This window comes from Chelonus insularis, unplaced genomic scaffold, assembly GCF_013357705.1.
Source record: "Chelonus insularis isolate UGA/USDA-ARS -01 unplaced genomic scaffold, ASM1335770v1 scaffold_714_pilon, whole genome shotgun sequence".
NCBI classification, from domain to species: Eukaryota; Metazoa; Arthropoda; class Insecta; order Hymenoptera; family Braconidae; genus Chelonus; species Chelonus insularis.
Genome location: NW_023276795.1, coordinates 793516 through 821476, shown reverse-complemented (window position 1 = coordinate 821476; position 27961 = coordinate 793516). Strand labels below are relative to the sequence as shown.

General features: G+C 30.6%; 1 protein-coding gene across 1 annotated transcript in view; it reads right to left on the bottom strand.

The window, feature by feature from the left end:
• Positions 1-27961, bottom strand: part of LOC118073856 (uncharacterized) — a 112274-nt gene that overhangs the window by 74385 nt on the left and 9928 nt on the right. The window contains exons 2-4 of the mRNA XM_035094593.1: positions 21574-22261; positions 10745-10844; positions 8661-8823 (exon numbers count right to left, since the gene is read on the bottom strand). Coding sequence (XP_034950484.1) covers positions 8661-8823; positions 10745-10844; positions 21574-21898 — 588 coding nt within the window. The 5' untranslated portion in view covers positions 21899-22261. The remainder of the gene's footprint in view (positions 1-8660; positions 8824-10744; positions 10845-21573; positions 22262-27961) is intronic.

Below are 27961 nucleotides of genomic sequence, written 5' to 3'. Positions count from 1 at the left end.
TTGCTTCATTAAGTTAGTATCAAATTGGCAGTTACAGGATATCACTTGCACGTCAACAAATTATTCAGTAATTTTAGTAGAAAATAAATGTCTGATCCTTTATCGCTGTCAACAGAAAGGGCAGAAAGAATAATGAGTGTATCGATGTTTCACATCAGCTGAGAAAAAATTACCAAACTAAATTCCACATTCTGGTAGAGGGTTGGAGTATTTTACAAACGAAATCCCACCATGGTAGCGGTGATTTGGTTACGCTGAACCTTAACGATCCGGAGACTACCTCGTGGGTCGCGTATCGGCATGAAGCGATTCTCTTCTCTCGTATTTGGAAGTAATTCAACCAACATTGTTCGGTCGATGTGAGTGTGGCTATGGTGGCAGCGCAACGTGTACCGTTTGGTCGCGGTCTGTAACCGCTGCACGGAGTTTCATTTTGGTTTCAGCTGCTGTGACGTTATCCCCGCGGGTTTGCATACCCAATTCGCATCGGATAAGCGGCTTACGAATTTCGTTCGATCGTATCTAAAATGAATCGCTGAATGTGCTGCGTTCAAAAAGCCAATACGGTATTGTCAAGTATGATAAACAATCTTTATGATCTCTCTTAGTCAATGCTTAAAAGTTATTATCGTGATTGAAAGCTTACTGAAAGTGGATCAACATCAAATATTGGACAAAATAACTGGCTAAACTTGCCTTCTATTAAACTCTCCATTTCATCCCTCGCCATCTGACTCTTTTTGTTCCAAAAATGAACAAAAAAAAACTGAGAATATTTTCCAACCATCTTATAGAACCTCATGAACATCTTTTCAAAATTTTTCCACTATGAAATAATGTAGTATAATGAGTTAAAGTTATAATCCATAAGCACATGGTTTATCAGGATTTCCCATCTTAATACCTTCCGTACTTTATGTTTGATAAAATTTCAAAAAATATTCTGAAACTATGGAATAACCATAGCAAAATATGCAAACTAAGCTAACTACAGGTGGCTTAAAACGTTTTAGTGCTGGTCATACTACTAAATAATTATATATTATTCATAAAACTTGTAGAACTCATTCATTTTTAACTTTTATTATGCAATATAAACTAAGAACTATTATCAAACGTTGATAAGGAAATATCTAAAAGTTTTAAACCTTTGTTTTTATTTTTAATTTAAATATTTGTTTATCTAAGAAGTATGAATAAGAGATGAAGCCTTGCAAATTATTTTTAACTTAAGTAAAATAATCTTATTTGACTCATTCATGCTTTCAATTGATTTACTTCAACTCAAGTGTAAATCAAAAAACCATCTAAAGGAAATGTAAGATTTTTTATTTAAAAATTAATAATGGAGATGATGCTTTCTGACTTGTAAAAAAAGATTGAAGGAACTTTTATTAAGCATGACAAAAAAAGAGGATTATTATTACAGTGGAAATAAGGAAAATCTTAGAACTGAATATTGCATGGCTGGCTGCTCTTTTGCATGAAATAAGAAATACAGGGACAAAACAAAACATTTTGAAGAGATCTTCAGAGACCTCCCAAGAGTGCCAAAAGGTCGCGGAATGCATAGAGCAAAATGCTATGTTGAAGGAAGGCGAGAGAAGCAGTAACTTGAATTTTTCTTTTTCTCTCCTTTCTTCCACCTTAGTTTTTGCAATGTCGTGGACCGAGGCATTTAATGCAAAAACACGATTTCGTGCCACACGATTCGCCGACGGTGTTTACGTACATCGAATACTCTGCACCAACAGAGGAGAAAATAAATACGTGGTGTCGAGGGAGCAAAAGAAAGAGAGAAACGACAACACCAACGTATAGGTCTGAGACGTTTTTTCTTGAAAATTACTTGAGGGAGAAACAGTTAATTCTTTCACTTTTCACCGGTAGCTACATAACGTACACTATAATTTTTTATCATTGCATCACCTTTCAGGGTAATCATATTATTTACATTCTTTAAAATAATGTTTTAAATATATTGCAAATATTGCTCAAATACATGATCAACTTTTGTATGCGAGCAATAAAATTAAATGGTAAATACTGGTATTTCCATCGGTATTAAAATTAAAGAAGAACATATAGAGAATAAAACTTTGTGGCTGTAATATTGATTTTAATCTATATTTGTCGAGTAATTTTTTTTGTTAAATTTAGATTATTATTTTTAAAAGTCTTTTGAACGTTTTATCGATAAAGAATAATCAAATTTTTTTAATCTAGTTCTTAATTGTTATTTAAATTTAAACATGTTAAAAATTTAAATAAAAAAAATTTAATTAAGTCTCACAAAATTGCTTTTTCTATTCAATTATTATTTATATATCAATTGGTTTTATCTTTAAAAATGTTTATATCAAAATGTATCTATTACGTTACTATTATTATATATATATATAAATATATATACATTTTTTTCATTGTCTCTTTTTATTCGTGTTAGCTATTATTTAAGTGAAGGCAGTTGTCTCTCATTTTTCTTCCCTTTCTATTTATTATTTTTTTTCTACTCACTATTCACACTTATTTTCTTTTTCTACCTTATACTCTTTGCTCGAGGGACGACTAGGGAATCACAGAGGAGCAGACGTTAATTATTACCTCACGTTATCCAACGGTGTTGGTGGATAGAGAAGGTAGCCCAAGAGAGACAGAAATCAAGGGGTAAAAAACTCAAATCGACAAGGTATGTATACATGTGAGAAGAAAAGAAAAAATAGTTGACATGAAGACAAAAGTTATACAATGGTGAAATATTTAAAGTGTTGAAATATTTTGCATTGATTACAAACTAAAAAGATCCATAATGTTATAGCAGAGAAAAAATATCAGTACCATCACGTAGCAGCACGCAACAAAGTGCTGTTGCTGTAGTTTCGTTTATGCATTAACACTATGCACCACGAGAGAAGTCGAAGAGGAGTTACGTGTGTTATGTGTGCATACCAGCAGCACTCGGTCCATGACCGCAAGCTTGTGGTACACGAATAACATGAGACACGCTGTCATTTGTAGAGCCCTGGTCTCAGTGAGAGAGAGTTTCGTGTATATTCTAAAATTTGAAAAGTTAATACAATGTGTCAAGAAAAAAAAATGATGATACAAATGAATACATAAAATGTTGCACAAAAACCATATGGGGGATGATTTAAAGACAATCATTCAGCTTAAGACATTCAAACACATTGTTAAACATTTTAAACACCTTTCAATGGTCTATTCAACAGTTCTAGTCTTTATAAATACACCACCGATGATTCTGCGTCGAACGAAAGCCCTTAGGGCTAACTGGATGAAGCAGTGTTAGATTCGTAGCACCGTAATTCTCAGTACCCACATCCATGTGCAACAAAAGCGCAGAGCCTAAGGCACTGCAGTATTCGGCTATCTGTACTGCATGAGTCGCTTCAATGTGTCTCGAGAGAAAAGAAACAGAAAAGGCATTCGTGATGTTCAGAAGTCGATGATGGTATGAAAGCACGAGCTTCTATGTGACTATGAAATGTGGCGTTTTTATGTGAATCTTTCTACATTGAACGTTTTAATTTGAAGCAGTTTCTTGCCTCTAGTGATATATAAAATCCAAGTGGAATCCTCGTGTTCGAGAAATGTGGTTTTCTGTAGCACAGATGTGTCGAGTATATAACTACACATACTGTGGAATATTCAACATGCTGCGTATTTCCAGCGATTCTCAAATCCAATAGTTACATCCATGTTATGGAAATAATATTTTCTACCAAAATTCGCAATCTCTAGGCGTAAATTTTGTGTTACTTGCCTCAAATGCACTTCTAATTGAACGTTGCTATGTAAGGGGAATTGAGAAGCTTCATATTGAACGTGATTGGATTTCTACAGAATTGGTTTTCGTTTCAGCATTGATTGTGTTCTCTCTGCAAGTTCAATCTTTGACTGCTGATGTTCTCGTTGGGATTCATTGACACGTGTATAATAGCGTTGCAATCAGATTTTTTTAGTTTACTACATGCTCGCAAACCAAGTGTAACATTACCTTTTTTTTTTCATTGGATAAAAAAATGTTGTAACTCATGCATGTTTTAAACAATTCCATACAGTTTGAGAATTAACTCTTCTTATTTATTATTATCATCAATGCACTTTAATGCTTTTAATATTTTATTAAGAATCTCATCTATCTGTAATAAGTCTATCTAGATGATAAAGACTAATAAAGCTTAAGATCAAATATTCAAAGCGCTGGAAAAGCTTTTAAAATTGGATATCATTTTTGACTTGGTCAATATTGATTTCGATTTATTTTTTATTTTGTATGCCTATATTTTTTTTTTTTTTTTTGGAAAAATTGTTTCCATAACAAGAAACAAAAATCGAATAAATAGTAACTTGATTGAAACCAATTAACAAATTTACACAACATCAAAAGTCACTTAATTTTTCTTCATTGCAGAAGTAATATAAATCCAAATTCGATAAAACTAATTTGTTTCCATAGTAAATATAGATGGGTTTAAAACTAAGTTGATTAATAGTTTGTAGAATAACAAATCAGATAATGATTTCACTGTGAAAATATTTTGCTTCGTTTAGTTTGATTTTCAAACGAAAAATAGTTACAGAGTTTGAATTTTTATTCAAAAAAAATCTTAACCTTCAACAAGTTTACAAATATCAATTGATTTCTCACAGTATTGTTACTACAAAGATCACTGAAACATCCTTCAATTTGTCAAACAAATCCTCCCTAATCCTATCGCGTTTGATCCATTTACAACCAAGAGATATCCTAGGTGCTAGTGCTATTGAACATACACCATGCCATATACTCTTGTTAAAATTCATCAATCTGCCATTATCCCACATAACTTTTTTCGTAGAAATAAAAGTCTTTTAAACAAAATTTGAAGTACATTTAAAGCAAATCTTCTAAAAATCAGATTGCGAATTTATTTTTTTTTCATTTTAACCTTTCATGCTTTGCCGCAAGTTCTTTTAATTCTTTGTTTTCTAAACCTCACAGACTTCGTGAAAACTTGGAGCTGCTTCGTGAACTTTTTTTTTTCCTTAAAAAACATCGTGTCATATATCGATTATCGTCAAGGGAATAATGTAAAGTTTCACATACCCTGAACAATATTTTTTGTAACCATTTGTCATTTTTGTTGAGAAAATTTTATAGCTATTTTCCTTTTTTTTTATTGATTATTTTCCGTGTACTCAAATGTGAAGTATTAAAAGTTGAAAGATAGGAGCAGATAAACTTTTGTCGTAGATTTATAGTGTCAACGATATTCATTTAAATTTTCTTTCCATTCTCTTCGTTAAACTTTGTAAATTTACATACGAAAAGAAGTTATATTTACAAGCAAACTTTTGATCGATTGTAAATATTATACTGACAGTCAATTTTACTTAATATAAATTAATTTTAGTTATTGTTTATATTTAATAAGATGGTAAAAAAAGGAGTACAAAATAATTATATAATGCACTTAAACTTTTTTAATTACGTCTCAGGGTTTTTTCATCATTTTTCCTAGCTTGACTTATATAATTCGATTCCAAGCTTATTTTTCTACTTAACACAATTAAACGAGCATTCATTTATCACTTGACTTTTTCAAATTTTTTTTATAACAAAAAATTACTGATGAAACTTTTATAAATAACTCTTGGGTGAACATCACATTGAAAACTTGACATCATTTTAATCCTCATCAACACGAAGATAATTACAAAATAAATGACAAGTGATGATATCCAAGCTTAACTGATTTTAAGCGGATGAGTAAAGTTCTCATTACTTGATAATCTGATTGAGTTTAATTTTTTATTCTTTTTCAATTAATCCAAGATTTCATGTAGCTACGCGTTATTCAATCCACTTGGATTTTACATTTCAATTATTTCATTAACGAAGAGTAGGGTAAAAATTGTTGAATAATAATAAAGAAATGATGACTGACAAAATAAATAATATTCGTTTTCTAGTGACATTGAATTTTTATGAGGTCTAATTATGGGAAAAATGTAGACACCATCTGGTAAGAAAATCTCAAATCAAAGTCAGCTGGAAAAAGAAGGTCTAAGTTGAAGAAAAATCGTTGTGAATAGCAAAAACTGACGAAAACCTAAAACCACTTGGAATATGTGCACAGGTGTACTTCTACAAATGATTGTAATTTTCTTCGAATTAAAGAAACATTAAACGAGATTCTAACTGACACTTTTTTGATTCGACTATCATATTTTTATCCTAGTATCAAGGAAATCTCATTTTAATAATCAATTTTGTAAAAAATACAACAATTAAAAAATAACTATTAATTATGAAAATACATGTAACAATTATTTAACTGTCAAAGTACGATAAGACATAAAATATTTTTGCAACTTTTATTTTTTACTACTGTTTTAGTATTTATGAACTTCATCCATGAGTCACGAACTTTTGGAGTTCATTTCGCTTAGTACAAAAAAGAATTGAAAAACTTTTGAATAATTTTCAAATGTTATACCATGTAGAACAACACAAGAAGAAAGTTTATACTAATTTTTCAATAAAAGTTACATGGTACCTCATGATTTCTTGATCACGATACTGGAATAAATGATTGATAGAAACGAAATATGTACATACGATTAATTATCAACTATTCAAACAACTGTATATTCAAAAATATCTTGATGGATATAATATGCTTCATATAACTCAATATGAAATGCAAATTATTCCAAGCTGTACTTTGATCATCAGCCATACTTGTTGTCAACTTTCAGTTAACTAGAAATATTACAGCATAGAGAATTTGAATGAGAATTAGTAATAGACAGAATAATTTCTCATACGGACTGTTCAACTTAAACTGTATATAGCAGAGTGCACTGCTTCTGTATTTAAAATAACGAAGAACATGTTTCTGAAACTGGTGAATTGGGATCCACCATACCTCTGCTCATTTGACCACAATCATCCATAGTTGCTGTAGATCTAAGTAAGCTTCTTATAGGTACATGAAACACTACTTGTGGATAATCAAACAGAGCTTGCGGCTGATGAACTCACAAAAACAATCCACACAACCAACGCATACAATCAAAAATAAAAAAAAACCATCTATCAACAACGTCTATACAATGTCACTGATTGAAGTTCAATATAAATTATTGACCCATGTGAAACTACCATAATTCTTGTTACACAACGCGCTAGACATTTTTCATATTTAACGTAGTCAAGAGTCAATTTTTTTTCATAGGCTTTAACCTGGTCGGATCAACGTCCTCGTGAAGCTGGAACACGATCTTCGTAATTCCCAATAATGGAGAAACAGTGTAGGATCTGCTATTCTCGTCAAGTGCGCAACTCACTGAAGGCAAGGTAGCTTTTTTAAGCATCATATAAGATCAAGAATGAGCAAAAAAAAAAAATTAGTCAAGGTAAAGATGATTGGAAGTAAAATTTTCTCAAGCTTTATAACCACTGATGTTTACTATAAAGCTTTATGGAATATTCTATAAGCTTCTAAATACATATAAAAAGCATATTTTACTTATCTATTAATGTCAATCGTGCTTCTTAATAACTTTTTATCGATTTTCTTTAAGTATCATCCATTAACGTGTCTAAATTCAGTTCTCAAGTTTTTATAATCCTCGACTTACTTGCCACTTATATAAAGACGATAAGTTCTTTACTTGGTAAAAACCTTTTATGTGTTGATAAGTTGATAATTTATTTGATTATCAAGTTGAGTAGAAAGATTTTTTAATATAAATTCCAAAGTCTCGAAATATGATAAAAAAAATAACCAGTAAAGTACCAGAAAAAGCAATTATACCAACAGTCACGTAATAGAATGTCATCATTGTGTTTAGTGTACGTTTTGTATGGTATACTTGCCAAATATCCGCTTCTTTCTTTCTCTAATCGTTTATATGAAATGGAGTAAATAAAAAGAAAAAGCAAGAGCATGTTAGGTTAAAAAGTAACATTTGGCAAGTGTACTATACTTTTTTCTATCATAATCTTGTGTGTATGTGAGATTGTTTTTTTTTTTTTGAAATTTAGAAAGTACTTATATTTCTATTTATTAGAAAGCTAGAAAATTATTTTTTTACAATGGAATTTATGTCATTCATAAACTCCTATTTACTCTAAAAAATATTAAAAAATACTTTTGCAAAAGGATTAATATTTTTTACAATATCAGAGAACTATTGTCGAGTGGGCAATAAAATATATAATAACTGTTCGTTGTGAATGAAACAGAATTTTATAACAACAAAAAAAATATTTTCCATTACCTCAGAAAATATAAGAAAAATATGTCATCATGTTGTGATTTTATATGAAAAGAAAATATAAATAAAACACACTAGACTATTAGTTTAACGTCAATGAAAGATTTAAAATCCTTCATATTTCTCGTTACAACAAGAACCAATTGTCAAAGTTGAAACTATTATAGTCGCATGTTTACCTAATATGCCAACTGTCGTTGTCAGTGATTAAATTCTCTGATAGTATTACAAAACTATTCTCAACTTTTAATTGCTCGTAATCTAGATGTAAATGATATGATATAAATTTCGCATATTCAACATAACCGGAACGAGAAATTGAAATAAAAAAGGTGATGTATATAAATAAATAAAAATGGTTATTAACTCACGTCTTGAGCTGATAATACTCGTGTTGCTGGTAAGATGCTGATACTACCGGAATGAGGGCGATGATGAAGAGATTCTGCAGTATCATCACGGGAACAAACACCACGATACCAGGGCAAATTACTTGCTCCATTTCTTCTGTGTCTGTATTTTCTCCAAGCATGCCTGAAACCCAACATTTTTTATTGTAAGAATCTGTTTAATTCTGGTGATTACTTCAATTTAATTTGTACTACTTTTATCAATTTCATTGAAATCCTTTAGTATTAGTTAATTATTTTAAATGATGTAAAAATTTTGGACTTTCTAAAAAACCAAAAACAGCTGCACACTTTCTAATAATTATAAATACAATAAATTTATTGCTTCTAAAGTAATAATTTTATACTTCTACTGAAATTTTATTTTATATTGCCGTTAGCATGTTAATGACAAAGTACAAAAAATAGCTAGGTCATAAAGTTGGTATTCAAAAATTTATGATAGTACTTGCATAATAAAAATACTTTTGACAAAAAATACAAGATCTTTTGGTATTTGTTCTTTTTTGACATTCATCTTTTATACGATTTTTTACATTAATTACCAAGTCTAATGAAAAACTATCAATAACAACAACAGTTTTATTTGAATTGTTAATTTAAAAATTGGCGAATATATGAAACATACAGATTTTGTTAAATTAGAAAATATCGAAAACACATTATATCTCGAAAAATTGATCGAATGAAGATAGAAATAGTAGCCATTAGCTCTTCATTTTTATCACGTGGAGAAAATAAAGCATCAAAAATATGGTTATGGATGTAAAAATAGTGATAAAAAAATATCGTAGAATTTTTAAATGTTTGTAATTAAGATTTAATTTAGATTTGCTGGGGATACTTTTTCACAATCAATTCCAACGAGTCAGTAGTTGAGAATACAAGCATACAAAATAATTGAGTTTCCCTTGAAAAGTTAAACAAATTACGTGTCATCTAGTCATACAAAACAAAAAAGAGAGTAGAAAAACGACGATATCTCGATCAATCAAACGAGAAATTTATGGGACACGCCAACGAAGGTGTTATATGAATGCACCCATGTCAGTCGTATACCGAATAGTCGAACATTCACTTGCTCCCACGATCTAAAAGGGTTGACCTAGTGTGTATATGAAGTGCATACTACTTGCCATTGAATCACAACATTAATCAATGTCAATGTTCTCGCTTTACTCTAGAATAGGCGCCATCTTCAATAGAGTTACGACTTTTCCTGCAATCCAGTTTTTGCTGACTTATGACAATTGTAAAGTGAAATAGTATGATCGCAAAATGAAGTGTTGGAGTAATAGTTCTTAGAATAGAATAGGTGGCCAAATAGACAGGGATCTAGTTCTGGATTTAGGAGAGATAAAATCCAAGTAGGTGGATAAGTTTCTCCAATACCCTAATCCTTTGATGAACACAAAAAATAGCTCTTATCGAATCAATAGACTATAACTGTAACAGCAATGATTGATTTCAATATATATTTACAAAAAGTGAAACCATGAAAAATCAAAATGCAAACCTGACAAATGTCACTGCATAAATTTAGCTCCAATGGAAATTGTCGAATATATTAAAAGAATTTTTGTCATTCACATATGTTATTCATAGGAATTTTTTCGTTAAAAATATTGAACTTGGTGATAAAATTTTTCTACATTTATTACAAAGCATGACAGTAATGTCAAAATAAATTCTGTTCTTGTTGAGATAAATTATTGATAGATAATTTTACAAGCAAACAAAATAGTCCAACCAATCATCTAGGTTCCTGAGGATAATTTATATTCACTTGTGAATCGAAAGACGTTCTGAAACATTAATTAAGCAATTTGAGAAGTGAACACGAAAGTTAATGCTCCAATGATCAATGAAATTGTGGGTGTTAATTAGCCAAAGTATCAAGTATTTCACAACGTGAACTCGCCGTAAGCAAACTTCGTAGCAGAATGCAATTTTATTAAAGAGGTTTATGATAAAGGAGATTTCATATTTTATTTTTTTAATGTCAGAAATAAATTCTCATTTAAAATAATATGAATGTTATTTACCTTACACCAAAAACAATTGCCAAAGCGACGATCAATGGCAGTAAAGTTGAAATGCAGGCGAGGAAAACTGTTTGCATATCAGAAAATGCTGCCAGGATACCTGAAAAAAAAATAAATTAATTATGAATGATATAATTTATTTAGTAAAATAATAAAGTAATTTCCTTTGAAAGCATTTGCTGTGACAGAGATATTGGCATTTGTACAACAGCAATCTACCTTTCATATGAACAAATGAAAATACGTGCCGAGGCGTGGAATATAAACTGTAAAGTTTTATTCATACAACGACAAAAATTTTCGTTAACACTCTTGTGCAGTTCTACTTGAATTTTGCATTTGTAACAAGGAAACTTTGCAGGGATATGTAAGCAGTGACCCGTAAAATACCTGCTTGCACTGCAAAGCTCAAGCGTGACCTCGAGAAACAGTGGCCTTATGCAGCAAACAAAGTCAACTTGGAGGGTTGGTGAACATATTGAGGACATAAGAAAAGTGAATAAGAAGTGTTGGAGAAAACTCTTCTGATGCTTTAAAGCTTTATTTTGTTTGACTTTCCTTTCAACACTCAACTTTGGCATAATTATTGAAAGTAACAAGTGAACTTGATAATAACCCAAGTAAGATGAAATTTATTATCAGGAATATCAGGTGGAAGATTAATTTATGCACAAGTGTTTATTTGTTGATCATCGAAAGTCTGTTAGATCGTTCGAGAAATTCACTTGTTTCATCAAAGCTTAATCATTTCCTTTGACAAAATTTGGCCCTTCGCTACTTACCAACATCACTAAACTGATGTTAATAACTCCTAATTTGAGCTATAAAGATTCTGTACTTGATCAAGGGATTCAGCATTATTAGTTTGATGATGCAAAAGGTCTCTACGTTACTTTTCATTACTGACATTCCATTTTTTTGGATAGAATATTAAACAAATTCTGATGATTATTAATGAATATTTAGCTAATGGATTTGATGAAGTTAAGGCAAAATTTAAGTTGACTTTACAAACTTTCTCATCTGGTAGAAATTAATGACATGCTCACTAATCAGAAAGGATGTAAGTGTTCAACTTCAATCACAAGAGATACGTTATATGCAGCTGAATTTTTTTCATTTATAAAAATGAGTCTCTTAACTCATAAACAGACTCCTACAGCTCGAAATATTTATCGCTATCATTATAAACTTGATTAAACTTTATTAAAAAGGTTATGAATATAAAATACTGCATAACCAACCTTCCAGGGTTTCACACGTCATTTTGAATTCTCATTTATTCGTTGTGAGCTCGTGGTGATTTCATTATTAAATTTAGATCCTAGTTGACAACTTATTCGATAATGAAATACAATTATTGATAGAGTTATGAATTATTTAATTAATAATTTTGCCAATCCTATTAAATGAAATATGAACATGAATAAATATAATCTTATTGTTAGAGAGGAATATTATACATTATTTCAACTCCAAATCGATAATTACTCTGAAAATAGTTATCATAAAGTACTCGATTCACGCCATTCAAGTATTTATGATATAGTACTAATGGTTATTATTCGAGAACTCTAATAAACCTAATTCAACATTACTATCTTATAAATGATAACGAGAGCATCATATGAGCATCATAATAAACTGGATATAGATGTTAATAATTTCAGTATGCGGACATTATTCCAACATTAACTGTAGGGAGAAAAACATGGAATAATACTTTTGATATAACTGGTAAGTACCTCAACTACTTAGCAGCATTTAAAAAATGACCCAATGAAATTTTGAAAATTAATTGATTTCATTTTAAAGTGTGGTAAAATTATTTTCATGAATTTTCTTTGACAATATTGACATGGATAAAAATTATACAATTTATTATTTGATTTGAAATTATGATAATTAATTAAAATTTAAATTTCAGGAGAAAAATAATATTATAGAAGTGGTAAATATTATTATTTGCTATTGGCAGAATTATGATGGGGTCAATATGGAAGATAAACATAAAAATACAAGTGTATATCGACCGATCTCTACATGTGTATTTCCAACGACAACATTTTTCATTTATTTGCAAAAAACACGCATAAACATGATTCGATTTTCCACTGGATAATACTGCTGATGCATTTTATTATAAAATATATATAAAAATTTTCGTTTATTCTATCAGAGATTACGATTTGATGTAAAATTTCTAAAAACATTTCGCAATTGGTTCTCTTTAAATAAATATCATCTACAGAATGTATATTTGCTATTTGATTTAAACGCATTGTTAAAAATCATCAAGAGTTTGTTTATAACCACTTGATATTTTTTTTAAAATATAAATGTTTAATCACACATCAGCTGAGGGTCAGCAAAAAATTATCCTCACTTGGTATTAATGATAGTACAAAGTGCAGATTATAGCTAATAAATTAAGCCAAATCTATGTTAGGCTTGGGCAACATATGAAAATGACAATTATACCACATGTTGACATAATGTCAAGTATGCTTTTGCATGTGGTTAAGCTTGCTTGTCAGCTGTCAGCATCAACCACACGTATTATTTAGCATGATAGCAATTACATGACATCCAAGCTTTTTGAATCACTACCAACTATTAAAACATCCAACAAATAATATATCCAGACCAGATAGTAATATCAAGTTTAAAACATCTCAAAGATAGACATGGATATGTAGATATTTATTTAAAAATAAATATCACTAATACAAGTTGTTCACGATGAAATTAATTATTGATTTACTATCACAGTATTACAATGAAATCACATTTTCAATTGTATATGTTTCGAACTATAAATTTTTCCAAACTTTTAAGACGCATAGGTTTAAGAAAAAGTATCTGCAAAGGCAGAAAGAGTCCTAAGAAAAGAATCTGATCGCCAAGAAGTTGAGATTACATTTCGTTCAACGAATTCTCTGACGAGCGAATGCTTTTACCCTTTAAAAGTTGTTGAATAGTTTCAACTGGACACAATCTCAAGTATTGTAAAAGTGAGCTTTTTTTTTTAGAAAAATTTACAAAGTGATATAAATTTTATTCTCATCAATACAAGTGATTTATCCTGGTATTTAGGTTTCACAAATAAAAAGAATGAGAATAAAAATTAAGTAGTCCATGTAAGGATGTACATACTTGCCAGCAGAATATATACGATCAATTTCCCTCTGGCAGGATATCGATTACGTATTGTCTGATGTATATACACGAATGTAGAAGTTTGAGTTTATCTAGACAAAGTCATTTTTATTCATAGAGTTCTTTGCATGTACAACGCGTTGTGCTTCCATGTATTATCGATATCCAACGCATTACACTATTGTATTTGCTCCTTCCAGCTTCGAAAGATGTAACAATGCTGGATAGAAATCTACCGGACAGGCAACTAGGGAGGAAGAAGTCAATATAAGCATATTGACAAGAGACCAAGTGGTTCTGGGTCATGCATGGATTTTACTCTATGACCATTTGAATGTCGCCGAGAGATTCACAGAATTCCCTTGTGTTCGTATCATATAAAATGAATCGCTGCTGTGTCCCAAAGCTTCACAGACGGAGACCAATTTCACGGGTCCACGTTTCCGACTAAATGTAATTTTCAACCATTGCTGCTGCTCGTATACGTTTACTAGCATTCACTTGTCAAACTTTAATTCACACGGACCGATTAAAGTTTGAACTTTGTAATAAAAAAATATTGTTTCAATCGTTTAAAATGTATATTCAGCCAGAAATCCATAGCCTTTTAATATCTGCATTTTTATGATTGAATATTCGTATTCGTAAGGCCGAGCGAATTTTTATTACAGAACCTTGCAAATGAGGGAAAGGCAGGATTGAAGAAACACATGTTGGGAGCATAAATCGATCGTCAAAAATATATAGGTCATGATAAAACTACGAATTCAATTTTTTTGCGGTAGTAATGGATATTTATTTTGCAGAATATTTGACTTGTTAATACTTTCTATAAAAAAAACAGTCCATTTATTTAGAGTTTTATAGATGAGTGAAAATTTATATTTTATACAAATATTACAAGTTATTGAATATTTTGTCTGTTTTAAAAATAATTTTAAAAAAATTTTTCATAAAAAAAATTCTAATTTAAACTTACATATTAATTTTTACTCCAATAATAACGTCGAATTGTACAATCATATAATGTCTGTGTGTATTTTGATTATTTTTAATAATCAAATTAAATAATGAAATCATCTATTGATAACATTTAAAATTATTGTTATAATGTTTCAATAATTCTTATTGAATATTAAAATAAATCTAAATTTAAACTAAAAAAGTGGATTTAACAATAAAGATGCTCAGAAATTCGACAAAATGTCTTAACTTTAGCATTAAAAAAAGGAAATCAAAAACTGGTTGAAGATCGTAACCTCTTACAGACGACACTACGTGAAGCACGATTTAGGTCACTAGAGCTATCAAAGACAATGACCCCGATCAGAATCTACAGAGGATTCTCTGAACAAGCGTCAACATGCTGAGTACGTGAGTCTCCTTAACGATCGACTTAGCGTGTCGTCTTCACTACGATTCCGATCTACCGACTTCCGGGCAATTTAGAAGCTGCTGGACGAGCCTGAAGGCGACAACCTCCAAGATGAGAAAGGAAGAGATATTTGTTGGAATTGAAGGACAAAGTCAATATCTTCGCCTCGTCGATTCCGGAAGACACGTTGAGCTTTGGCAAGCCGAAGGTAAACGAATAGAATTCATTGATTTGAAAACTCTAACGGTTCACAGACAGATGAAAAAATAATAATAATAAAATAAAAGAAATTGCTATTGAATGTATGTGAGTTATGATAGAGTTTTAGTTCAAATAAGACCTAGACTGAATTAATAGCAAAACGTGGAATGTGGATGAGGATTGAATAAATCTGAGCATAATCATTTTTTTTATCTATCGATCTTCGATGTTTTTGAAAAGTTAAAATTTAAGAAAAAATTCCATTTCTTTAGCAAAAGTGAACACCTTCAACTACAAATAGTATTCAAATTCTTCTACTAATTCCAGAAATACCACTCTAAAGTAAGAATCTTGACTTTACTGAACAATCAAATCTCTTTACAAGCCAAGCATGCTTTTCAAGACAAGCACAATCTTTGAATAAATAAGCAAGTTATTGTTCAATAAATAACTATTCAGTTCTCGCTATTTCTTCTTCAGAGACTAATCACATTGAACATTAATATGATCATATCACATCTTAAACATAAACTTTCAATACTTTCTGACATAAAAATATAATGAGAAAAAATTAATCAGAGTTTTAATATATGAATTTGTCTACTAGTTTTTTGTTCACTCTAACTCGTTCTCTAATTTTCTTTTAATTTTATGAACAAAAATTATTCATGCATATATTTATTCTAGAAAAAAAATATACATATTAAAATTACATCGTATTTTATTTTCTCTCGTTTTCATGATATTATACTACATGCAGACGTAATTTAGACAATTTGACAAAAAAGTTATTGACATATAATGCAATTTTAACAAGCTATTTATTTTTTTTTCCCCCCTGAAACGACTAAAGTTGTCTGCTATAACTCATAGCATATAAAAATTCATTCCAAATAATAAAAGTTAGGATACTTGAATTTTGACATCTATAAAAAGACGATGAAACTTCCTAAGGGATTTATTTATAGACATTTTTAACTAAAAATAACAGAAAATGATAAAGATGACAATTTGATATTGTTCAATTTTGTTTCTAGTCTTTTTGGCACAGCTAAGAATAGATTACGAGAGAAGGAGAAGAAGGTGGAGAACGAAATACAAATGAACAGTGACAAGTAGAGTGGAAGAACGAGCTATGAGATTTGTCTCAATCTCAGGTTCATACGGAAGTAAAGACGACAGTGGGACGGATGCAAACTTTCACTCCAAGTGATTCATCGCACCAACGTTGCCGTGAAATATACTCATTCTTTCTTTTTCTATCTCTTTAGCTGATGCACGTTTTATACCTATACGAATACAAAACCATATTTTATATGCATCGTTTATTATCAGATTTTTTTTTTTTGCTTTTTTTAGATACGTGGCGCCACGCAATTTCGCTTCGGCATCCCAACGAAACATGAAGAAAGTATTTATGGGAAATTTTTATTCAAATGTAAGAACATATCGCGTCGCTATTCCGTTCGATTCTTCCGCTACTACGAGCTTTATGGTCCCTGCTCTAAATTGCCATTCGTTTTCAAATATCTACTATCAATTTCATCCATAAATCATCGCATTTCTGTACTTATGACTTTTTTATGTTTCAATGCACGATTGAAAAATAAAACAAAAAGCACATCAAATGAAAATTAAGAAAATAACAAAGAATTCATGATAATTATTTGAATAACATTTCCACAAATTAAGAAACATTGGTTTGTTCAGAGTACCTGAAAGCTGAATAATACTCTAAAGGATAAATTCTGCCTTATCTTGAACGCGGAGTGTAATTGATACTGTATCTTATTGTCTGAGGAAGGTGAGTGATGAATATTGTAAATACGATATAATTACAAAGCAAGCTTTTATCTTGGAAAACGGGATTACAACTGGAACACAAAAGACTTTACAGTCATCCTATCATTGTAGGAAGTCCGGAAGTCTTCTCGACAAAGATAAATGGGTTAACCACAAGATCCATAGGCTCATTTGTCTCCACAGAAAGTAGTTCCGGTTCTGCAAAAGGGACTTTGGTTGTTCTTGGACATCAGACAGAACTATCGCACTCACAACAAGATTCACGTAAGCATGACCAAGCCAAGAGTTACTTTCATTGAGATCATGATGGAAATGATACAAGGTAGTGGAAAAGTACTTTGTAAGAAGCTTTTTAAAGTCCCTCAATACTTTTTATTGTCAACTCGTCAAGCCTTTAGATTTATAGTTTAAGTTACTAAACTACATCATCAAATTAAATCTTGAAGAACTCCAATAAAGTTATAACTAAAAACTATTTCAAATATTTTTCAATAAAAACTTTAACTTTTTAAAGTTAAATAATTTATAAGAATTGTTTAGGTATTTATAATTTTAAAAAACCTTAATAAACATCAATCAATTAAACCAAATATTACCACTCTACTCGAGCTATCAAAAGGATAATTTTAATCTCTCAAAGAATATATTGCGAAATCTAGATCAATGATAGAACAGTCAGAAAAGAAACAGCAATTTTTTCTCAATTCATCTAGATTATTTTGTCACAGAAATACTGATAAGTTTTGCTCGAAATAAAACTCCAGTTCTGATGATTGATCGGGAGAATTCATCAATTTAATCTTCATCAAGATATCTACTTGGAAGAATTAGAGCTCTATTTTTACCAACTGATGATGGAAAATAGTCAAAAAATATCAACATTCAACAGCATGAACTCAATAACTACTGATTTTTCAAAGAAATGAATAATTAAAATCACCTGAATCAAATATATTGGTATAATCTTTCGTGCTTCATGGAAAAGTCAGACTTCACCAGATGTAATCAAAAATTTAACGGCTGTTGCAGAATGATGCACGAGTGAGTAGTTTGCAAAAATAGACTGTATCATAAATATTGAAGACAATACCATTATTTCAACTTTTTATTGACCTTTACGATGGTTTGAAAAGTCAATCTTATTCGGATGTAATTCCAGGGGCATAAAATCAAAAAGTGAAGAAAGTAAACTATCAAACCAATGCTGGTGCATTGGTATCGCTGAAGGAAATCGTGCTCGTCAATCCTCTGGTGTAAAAGAAGAACTCATTTATGTCTTGAACCTTCCAATAACACTCGACAAACGTTCACTGTGTCGATTTCATCGTAGTTTCAAGATTTTCTGAAAGCTTTTACCCAAAAGAGTTTTCTTTTTACATTTCTAACGTCTCACATAAAGTACCAATTTTTTCACACTGAAGCTTTCATACCTCAGCTGTTGAGAAAAAATCATAGTTTTTTATAACAATTGAGAAATGTTCTCGTTATAAAAAGGTTAAATAGAATAATCTCTCTGAATATGATAAGATCTTATATAATAAACTCTTTTTATTTCATTACTTGATGCAAAAATAGTAATCCTCTGAAACAATTAAAAGTCTTTTTAATATAATAATCTGATATGAAATAATTTATCATTTTATTCTAATCCAAGCAATAAAAAACTAAATCCACTTTATAACTTTACTATTTAAATTTTATATTACCACCAATATTTTCATACTACAGTAGCTTCAGAAAATTTTAGACTTATTTTATTATATATGTGTTAAAAGGAAAATTTTGATGACAACTCTTTGAAGAAAGTCAACGTTAATTTACAGAAGCCACATCATCCGACATATTAAAATATCATAGTATTATCTGAGAAAATCTAACCTCTTACACGTGAAAATTAGATTCTCTGGTATACTCTAACATCTATGTGACTCGAAGCATAAAGCCGCGACACTTGTACCGTCTACTCTTACCCTTTACATGTCTCAAAGCTTAATGTCACCGTGAAAACATCCCGAAGTTGAGAAGCTTTCTTGCTATTAAGGATAAATTGCATTACCATGAATCTCTTTAAAATGTACTACTTTTAACATGTGAGTAATCATAGGATTATATAGAAGGAACAATTTAGTCAAGGGAATTGATACCGATCAGAAAGATAATAACCATTATTCTTTCAAGAAATTACTCCAGACAGTTGAGCAAATTTTACAGGTAGATGATCACATAAAACTTTTACCTCAGGTTTTAATGTGAGATTTATCTATTACGATTAAACTACTTTAAAATCATGAGTGAAATTGTAACTCCAGTAAAGGCAAAAAGACTGAGATAAAAAAAATATGCAGAAGATCCAGAGAATCTCTGCTATTTTCAGAGACCCTCTGGATTTCTAGTGAGAAGTGAAGAAGAAAATGAAATTAAAATAAATGGCTTTTTCGTGCAAGGAGTTTAAAATTACTGTGATAATGCAGTAAAAATATTTCGATACCATCATAATATATGAAATGTAAACACAACGATTTCTTTTTCTGGATAGACTGTTAAGTCTCCTATCGACTGAACAGTAGTACGGATCGCTGAGTACCCGACACTCAGATACTTAGTATGCCAGTGGAGTAGACCGTGCTCGGTCAGACAAGTAGCATGTAGAAGATTTATTTCTGCAAACAAAACCACGAAAAATGGAGCTTTTCTAGAATGTCAGATTTTTTATTGAAAATAATCGTCCAAGCTCATGATACATATATTCATGTTTTCTAGAGTATAATAATCAATTTTCCATTACTTTTAGTCATTCAAAAAAAAAATGACTTAAAAAAATGACCACTCACTATGATATATTTTATTTAAAAAAATTTTAGTTACACTTAACTGAATCAAGCTGATCATTGCTTTTAAATTAGAATTGAATCAGATACTGATATATTGATTCAACTCGTGTATATCTATTCAGATAATATTATAAAATTTTTGTCTAATTCAGCAGGTTAAATCGCCTGTGTATAGTTAAGATAACTTTCTGATAATACTTATATTATCTGCCAAAGATTTATGTAAATTTATTACAGTAATATTGAAATGGACTTGATACGGATATACTTTTATGAAATCCTGTGCCAACATTGATCCTCTCTTTTAGTCTCTTTCTCTTTAAAATAGTTTTTCCATCTACAGAAGAATGTTTGAATAAGTACTAAAAGAGTTTGGCGTAACTCGATGAAGTGAGAAATGAATCTAATGTAACTCTCAGAGATATAACTGAATTTTTTCCCCCTATTACCAATGGAAAAAAAAAATAAAAATATGGTAGAAAAAGATGTTGAACAGAGTACGAAGATACTGTCCAATTTTAGTAATCCTCTAGAGTAAAAGTAGATAGAGAAAAGATTGTCAAAGTATGGTTGGGGTTTTTTTGCAGCAAGGCGTCGAGGAAACCGGCAAAGTTTCACCTTTAAAGCAGAAAGGGCAACTTGAGCGGAACCAATAAGTGGCTCTACCCAGAATTGAGAAGAGGCCAGCTTTTCGATTTCCTTCTGTCGAAGGCATCGCAAATAGAAACTCTTAAGTCAGGATAAATTTCAAAGGGAGGTAACTTTTGTGGAGGGTGTTCTTCTGCATGATCGGATCAGCTTTTACTTGCTAACATTAAGATAAAAGAAAAAGCGACCATGGAATTTACCTCGATGCTTTTGATATTCAAGAACATCTGTCGAATTCAAGTTACTTTGGTACTTGAATACTTTAGTATTTTCATCGCATCACCAGAAAATGCTTCTTTGGCAAACTATCTACAACGATCGTTTCTCCTTCAATACAGAAAAGGCACTCCAGTCAAGTACAAGATGTAAGACGGCTTAATTAAGGACTTTGAGACCTACCTGAATTTATCTATTCGCAAACTCATCAGGGAGTTTAGTGAATAAGAAATGAAGGAACTCAAATCGTTTCAACAACTTCACCCTTTCATTTAATTCAACCAGAAGCAGTACTTGTCCGAAATTTGTTGAAATCTAACTAGCCCAGTTACTTTTTCGTTGAAATCTATTTTCAAGTATCCTATAAATGTAAAATTTAAGAGTGTATTTGATTCATTAAAATTCAATGCTAGAAATAAATGATAAAATAGAAAAACGTATAAGCTGATAATTAATTTTTCATATAAAGTGAAAAACAATTTCTCCCATGAGTTAACTCTACGAAGGGATTAGCGTTTGCTGAGATAGCAGGCTAGCCAACTAGGTTTGAGGAAAGTCCAGGTTAAATTAAGACCATGTCTTATTTTATTACTCACTGTATTCCAGCTCATCCTGCTCAACGAGGTAGCCCGTGGAATTGTAGACGTGTTGGTCTGGCTTAGTCGTGGTCGTAACCGCGGGACTGGTTAAACCCGTGGACGGATTAGCCGAAATAGTCACACTATCGCTAATCGGGCCCGCAACCATGGCTTGTGATGTCGGTGAGGGCACAGAAACTACAGCGTTGTCACTCGTCCTTCGCGTGTTTGGGTTAGCCGGAGATATACCAACCTCTGTGGTAATGGCAATGGCACTGCTAGTGAGATTCGTGAGAATGTGTCGAAGCATCCGGCTCACAGCCTCTTTTCCAACACCTGCCATTATCTCCTCCAGATCGATCACCCCGATACCACACTCTCAAACATTCTTTATGAATGTTTGAATCTCTACACTATTTCACACATTTACTTTTTAATTTTTATGCTTTCAAACTATCTTGTTTTATATTTTATACAACAGTTTTTAATTACTTTAATTCCACTGAACTTTTTTAACAAAACACTTTTCACTCTGATTCAACTTGAAAATTGCAATTTTAATTCCCAGTTCATTTATTTACTCATTTTTTAGTTAACAATCTGAAGGAGTTATTTATGTTATTGGTTTATCCCAGGAAATTGGAGTCCATCCAAAATGTGATTGAAAAAACTATTGAAAATGTTCAGTTGATGATAGCTCCAAACTCTGAAACAAATATCATTGACATGTACATAGAAAAATAATAAAATAATGTAAATACAATTATTACTAACATAAACATCAATATTATTTGAAATATAGGTAATACCATAAATATTCATCAACAGAGTTAGTTTGTAAGCATACGCAATGTTGCTCATGAAACATTCAAGAATCGAGAATACTATTCAAAGACACGAATATCCTTTGATAATTGAAGATTCGATTAATCAGTGTTCAATCATCGTCGCTTTGCTTCTTCCTTCAATCAATCCAACATCTCTCCTGAAGTGACAGTGAATACGGAGGTTAATTTAACTTAGATACGTACTAGGAACGTTTGTGAATTAGCAATTTCAAGGTGGAATGCACGTTGCAACATTTACATGTTCTAGGCAATCAGTATCATCCTACTAAATAAATCTAACTCACAACGTTTATTCTCATTATCTATAAGTAACAGTGAATATGACAAAAAATCGTTTCATATTCTAAAATAACATCATAATGAAAATGACTAATTTATGTGAAAATATTTTCTATTGATAGAGACGTACATTACGTACTTTAATTATGCATTGCATCTCATTTAAGTGTGCGTAATTCTCTTCTCGCTTATATGCATAACGTTATAATCTATTAATCATTACCTTTTCTTTGATCTTATTACGCTTGAAAGAGCACATTTACGCTCCAACGCTTCAATATAACATCCATTTTGGGTATTTATTACGGAAGAAGCTTTCTTATAAGTCATAAAGCGGTTAGCTAGGTAATTGCATTAGGAAAATAGCAAAATGTCTTGAAATCATTGAGAGATTTCATTTGATTTATATATGTAGTTGTTTTATTTAATTTTTTCATCACGAAAATTGTATTAAAATCCTTATTTATATGATAAATACTTCCAAAATATCAAAAAAGTAAAGAAAACATTACGACGCGTTCATCTGTGGATTGAGGGCATGCACGACTTACTCAAAATGGCTGCCATAAATCTAACATAAATCTAATCATGGCGTCTTACCATGCGTTGTTTACTTAAAAAATTAAAGGGGGCAATTTTATCATAATTTATTTTATCGATTGAGTTAACCTAAAAATTTATTAATTGATAGCTTAATTCACTTATCTAATCAATTCATACTTAGACATTGATTAAATTATGATCATTTCAATTTAAAAAAATATGTATACAGTTTAATTATTCTTTAAATTATATGTAATTGAATTTTTTTTTAAAAAGTAGACTACACTTGCTAATAAATTGTTCGTTTACTGTTTGGATGTAATGTATCTGAGTTGAGTGAGAACACGAGAAGATCAGATCTTGGGAGATGGATTACGGAAATTAACTAGCGAATATTGAGGTATACAACTTCGTAATTGAGACATGGTAGAGAAGTATCGATTAAAGCTCTCCAAAGACTTCAAGATAGAAAATGACTTTCAATTTACAACGTCAAATAATTTAAAAGGATGATCAGTTTTTATTCTACTCGTTTAAAACAGTAAATAATAAAAATTTATTTGTTCACATTTTATTTGAACAATCTACAAATTTCTATCAACATGATCGTCATTCACAAAAGAAATGTGAGTATAAATTATTTATCAAGATATTTCGAAAACTTGCAATAATCATAAAATTCTATCTACATTATTTTCAGTTACCTATAAAAGTGCTTGATAATCCGTATTTTTTTCAATAATGTCAGAGACAAAAAAGAAGTTACTATTATAATTGTTATCTGAAAAGTTTTTATTAAATGAAAGACAGAAGCAAATGGATATTGTGTAAGTAAAGTAGAATTTTATGAACTAAACTATTTCGAAAGTAAATCTACTCTCTCGCCTTCCGTGAAACATATAAAAGAATTCAAAAGTGTTTCAGCAACAGTTACTTGTCATCAAGTAAATAGCGTGTAAGCGATAGAAAAAACTGCAAACATTTCAATAGAATCGAATACAATTGAGCATGTCTTCTGAAAAACCCTATTGCATACTTTGATTCGAAACGTAAAATCCGTTGGATTGCTCTGTAGGTCTAAAAATGTTTTGAATGTTTTGCAGCTCAAATATTGTGGATAAAACTTTTCAATCCTTGTCAGAATATATTTGTGTTCCAATCGTGATAGGACATTTGCTAGAACTTTATTTTTTTTTCACTTCCTGAACATGAAATAACATCTAGATTTCTAAAGTATATTCAGCTGTGAAAAGCGAGAATTTCTTTTACTTATGACGGCTATATCTATGATAAAGTAAAATGACTATATCACTACAATAAATTTCTTTAATTTTTGTAATTTGAAAATGTGAGAACTATTTATTATATCTATTATATTTTTTTCATTATTTTCGTAGACCAAACGAATTACAATTTTTTATTTTTTTCTTCTAGAGCTCAAGGAACTACAAAAAAAAACCAATTTTAAGTACATTAATGAGAGTTTATGGTGACAAAGTAGGATGTGCGCTCGGGTCTCTGTAATTTTCATCAGACACCACTGGAGAGATCGCAGAATAACTGGTAGCGAACTCCTAACAGCTTCGTTCAAGTAGCAGAAAACAAATTGGCATAATTAGCCCATTGTTCGTATGTCTCGACATAGAAATTAATCTTGTCGACGTATAGTGTGTCCAGCATCAGTTCTATACTTCAATGTCTTATGTCCTTTTCTCTGTCTATCTTTGTCTGCTGTCAGATCTACGCGTTTAGGAATCATTAGTTTGCGGTGTCACGGGTTGTTCTCAACCACAGAGGCTCAAAGAACAACCCTTAACAATGAAACAAGAGAACCAGAGTGACATTGATAAGCCTTTACCACAGATAATAGTTATGGTTACCCTTCCTATACCAGTCAAAAGTGAAAAGTAACACCTGCCTCGTAATTCCCTATCACGATATAAAAATATCTCTCATGTGTTGGCTGTCACCAAAGTTTATCGCTTGAATAGCCATTCGATTCGTAACAATTGTGATGAAAAAAAAGTATCGAAAAAAAACACAGTATTTATAAAAACAAAACGACTGAATGGGTAATGAATCAAAAACTTTTATCTAAATAAAGGAAACGAAACTTTTTAATGAGCAAAACATAGTAAAATGGTAAATGCTCCACCTGGAAATAAGGGCCAAAAGAAATGAAAAGGAAACATTGTAAAAAAACAAAAGAAACTGCTTTCCAGCAAAGTATTATAACACAAGTATACTGAAGAAAGCCACATTAAAGTACGACGAAAGTTTCTCTACATATACAGATATATCCATCTGCAGGTATATATTTCTTCATTTAAAATTAGACACATCTTTTTTTACGAAGTGGATTGGCGTCGTGATTGCCAAAATTTTCATAATCGAACTGCCAGACCGACGAAATGAAAAAGTTGGCCAAATAGTTCTAATGCAGAATATATCCAAAGTATTCACAACATTAATTATAAACTTTTGTTTCAGTTCTTAAGTAGATAAGAGTAAAAAAAAAGAAGGAAAATAAAACGATTATTTTTGCCACCTCGCCAATAGAAGTTGAACTATAATGAAACTAATGCAATTTTTGAGGTTGAACTTTCTGAGCTTTAAGTAAATGGTAGAAGCTACGGACGTAATTATTTAATTAAATCAGGTCGGTAATGCAAGGAATGTCGAGTTTAAAATAGTCTATTGATCAAATTACATACAATTGTGATAAGATACGTAAATAACAATATTAATCTATGGGTTTTCGATTAAAATTCAATTATTCGATATACCCTCTTATTTCAATCCCTAGGTCATACAATCTATTACAATTTGGTAGAAATAACTTCGATAATCGATTTTATTGGACTTCACACATCGGCTTCGCAGCATGTAATGATATTCGCTTTTTTATTTTTAGTCCCCATGCCAATATCAATGTTATTTATTACAGAATAATTACTAATCATATTTTATAAAATCCAATTATTTTATTCACAGTTGATTTGCATAAAACACCGAGTATTGTGTTTGAAAATGAGAACAAGTTTGAAAAATAGGTAGAAAAAATGTCTTTTTTCATTTTCTATGATGTCTCTAGAGAAATAAACTCGTTGGTACTAAAGCCCATTTATTTCAAAATTCCATTTGTGTTTTTTATTATAAGCCGGAAAAACTGTACGACTTCAGGTTTCCGTTAACACAAATCTCATAGAAATACGAGACAATCAAGCGGATGACCATAAAGTTCAGGATGTTAATGATGAACGCCCAAAAAAGTTTCGCTCGGACGGACGCCTGTCAAGCTAAATGATTGATGGTATAATAACCAGAATTCCTAGTGTAGCTAAAGATAATGAAGGAAGAAAAAGTACGAATAAATCTCGCGAATTTGAGAGCTCTCAAAAATTGTATACACTTGACGGGTTTCGTGTACCACATGATAGCATATGAAGTTTCTAAATTCTGAACAATTATAGGTCTTCATATGAAGTTATGTTTTTCAATTTGTGAATTGGGAATAAAGGACAAAATGATTGCATCACATATGACAGCAATCAATTTTGATTTTATATCGTGACGTACAAATGTGATTTCTCTCTCATTTTATATTGTTGACAGATTTTTCATACTTCTTGCCGACAAGAACGTCTGTTCTCATTTTCACGCCCAACCTTTCTACGATCGACAGCACTGTCGATTGTAATTGATTTTTCATCCATTCAATTTCAAATATTAATGAGAATTTCGAATCATTTTTTTGCAGAATAAAATTACATGAGCATGTATAGTTTCAAATAATTGAATATACAGAGTATGTCCTCAAAAATAATATTCGAAAGAATTCAGCTCAATAAGTTTTCATCCAAGAAGGCCAATAACATTATATAAACATTTACTCCTCAGTAGTTGTGCTCTGGGGATATCACCAAGCCTTGTTTATTCTTTGAGTAAACGGTTTCCGTAGAAAAATATATTAAAAAAATAATACATCTTATTGAGCAGTGAAGAGAAAATATCGAAAAGCATCTTACACGTCGGAAATAGGATTCGCAGTTCCCCAGCAGTAAACGAAAAGACATTGCTTACGACTCCCTAGAGTGCTTCAATTTTTTCCTCAAACGGAAGAGTCTTAAAAAAAAAGAACATTCGTTGAGTAGGTCTGTATACATTAAAGAATATAAATCTAAAACAAAATATATACTCATAGTACTACATAAGAATTGTATTACCTGATGTTTTCTTGAAATCTTCAGACATGAAATAAAAATGAAAGGTAGTTCATTGATTTTCTTGAGGCTTGATTCAATCACCAGACTATTATTCGTTTAATGAAGCTCGAATAATTAAAATCTTAAGAAATACTTGATAATACTTGACTCAATATTCGCTATTGTATCTTTAAATTGAATTTTCTTCATCACAGTATAGAATGGAAGAGTATAAAATTACTCACACTTCATTGAGAAAAAATTTACCCCTAGTTTTTTGATTCAATTGGTCTGTTTATGATTTTCTTTCTTATAAAAGACAATTTTTACTATAAATAATAATTGAATAAAGTGAAATGATTGCAATATAATAGATATATTAAAGGATTTCTCTTTTAATAACCAATATTGAAGTACTTTTATAAAGTTTTATACAGATGATAAATAATATTTGATTTGTTTTTAATTTTGCATCTTGTTTCAGGATTTTAAACGCTCGACTACACTAATATGAACAATTATGGTAATCAC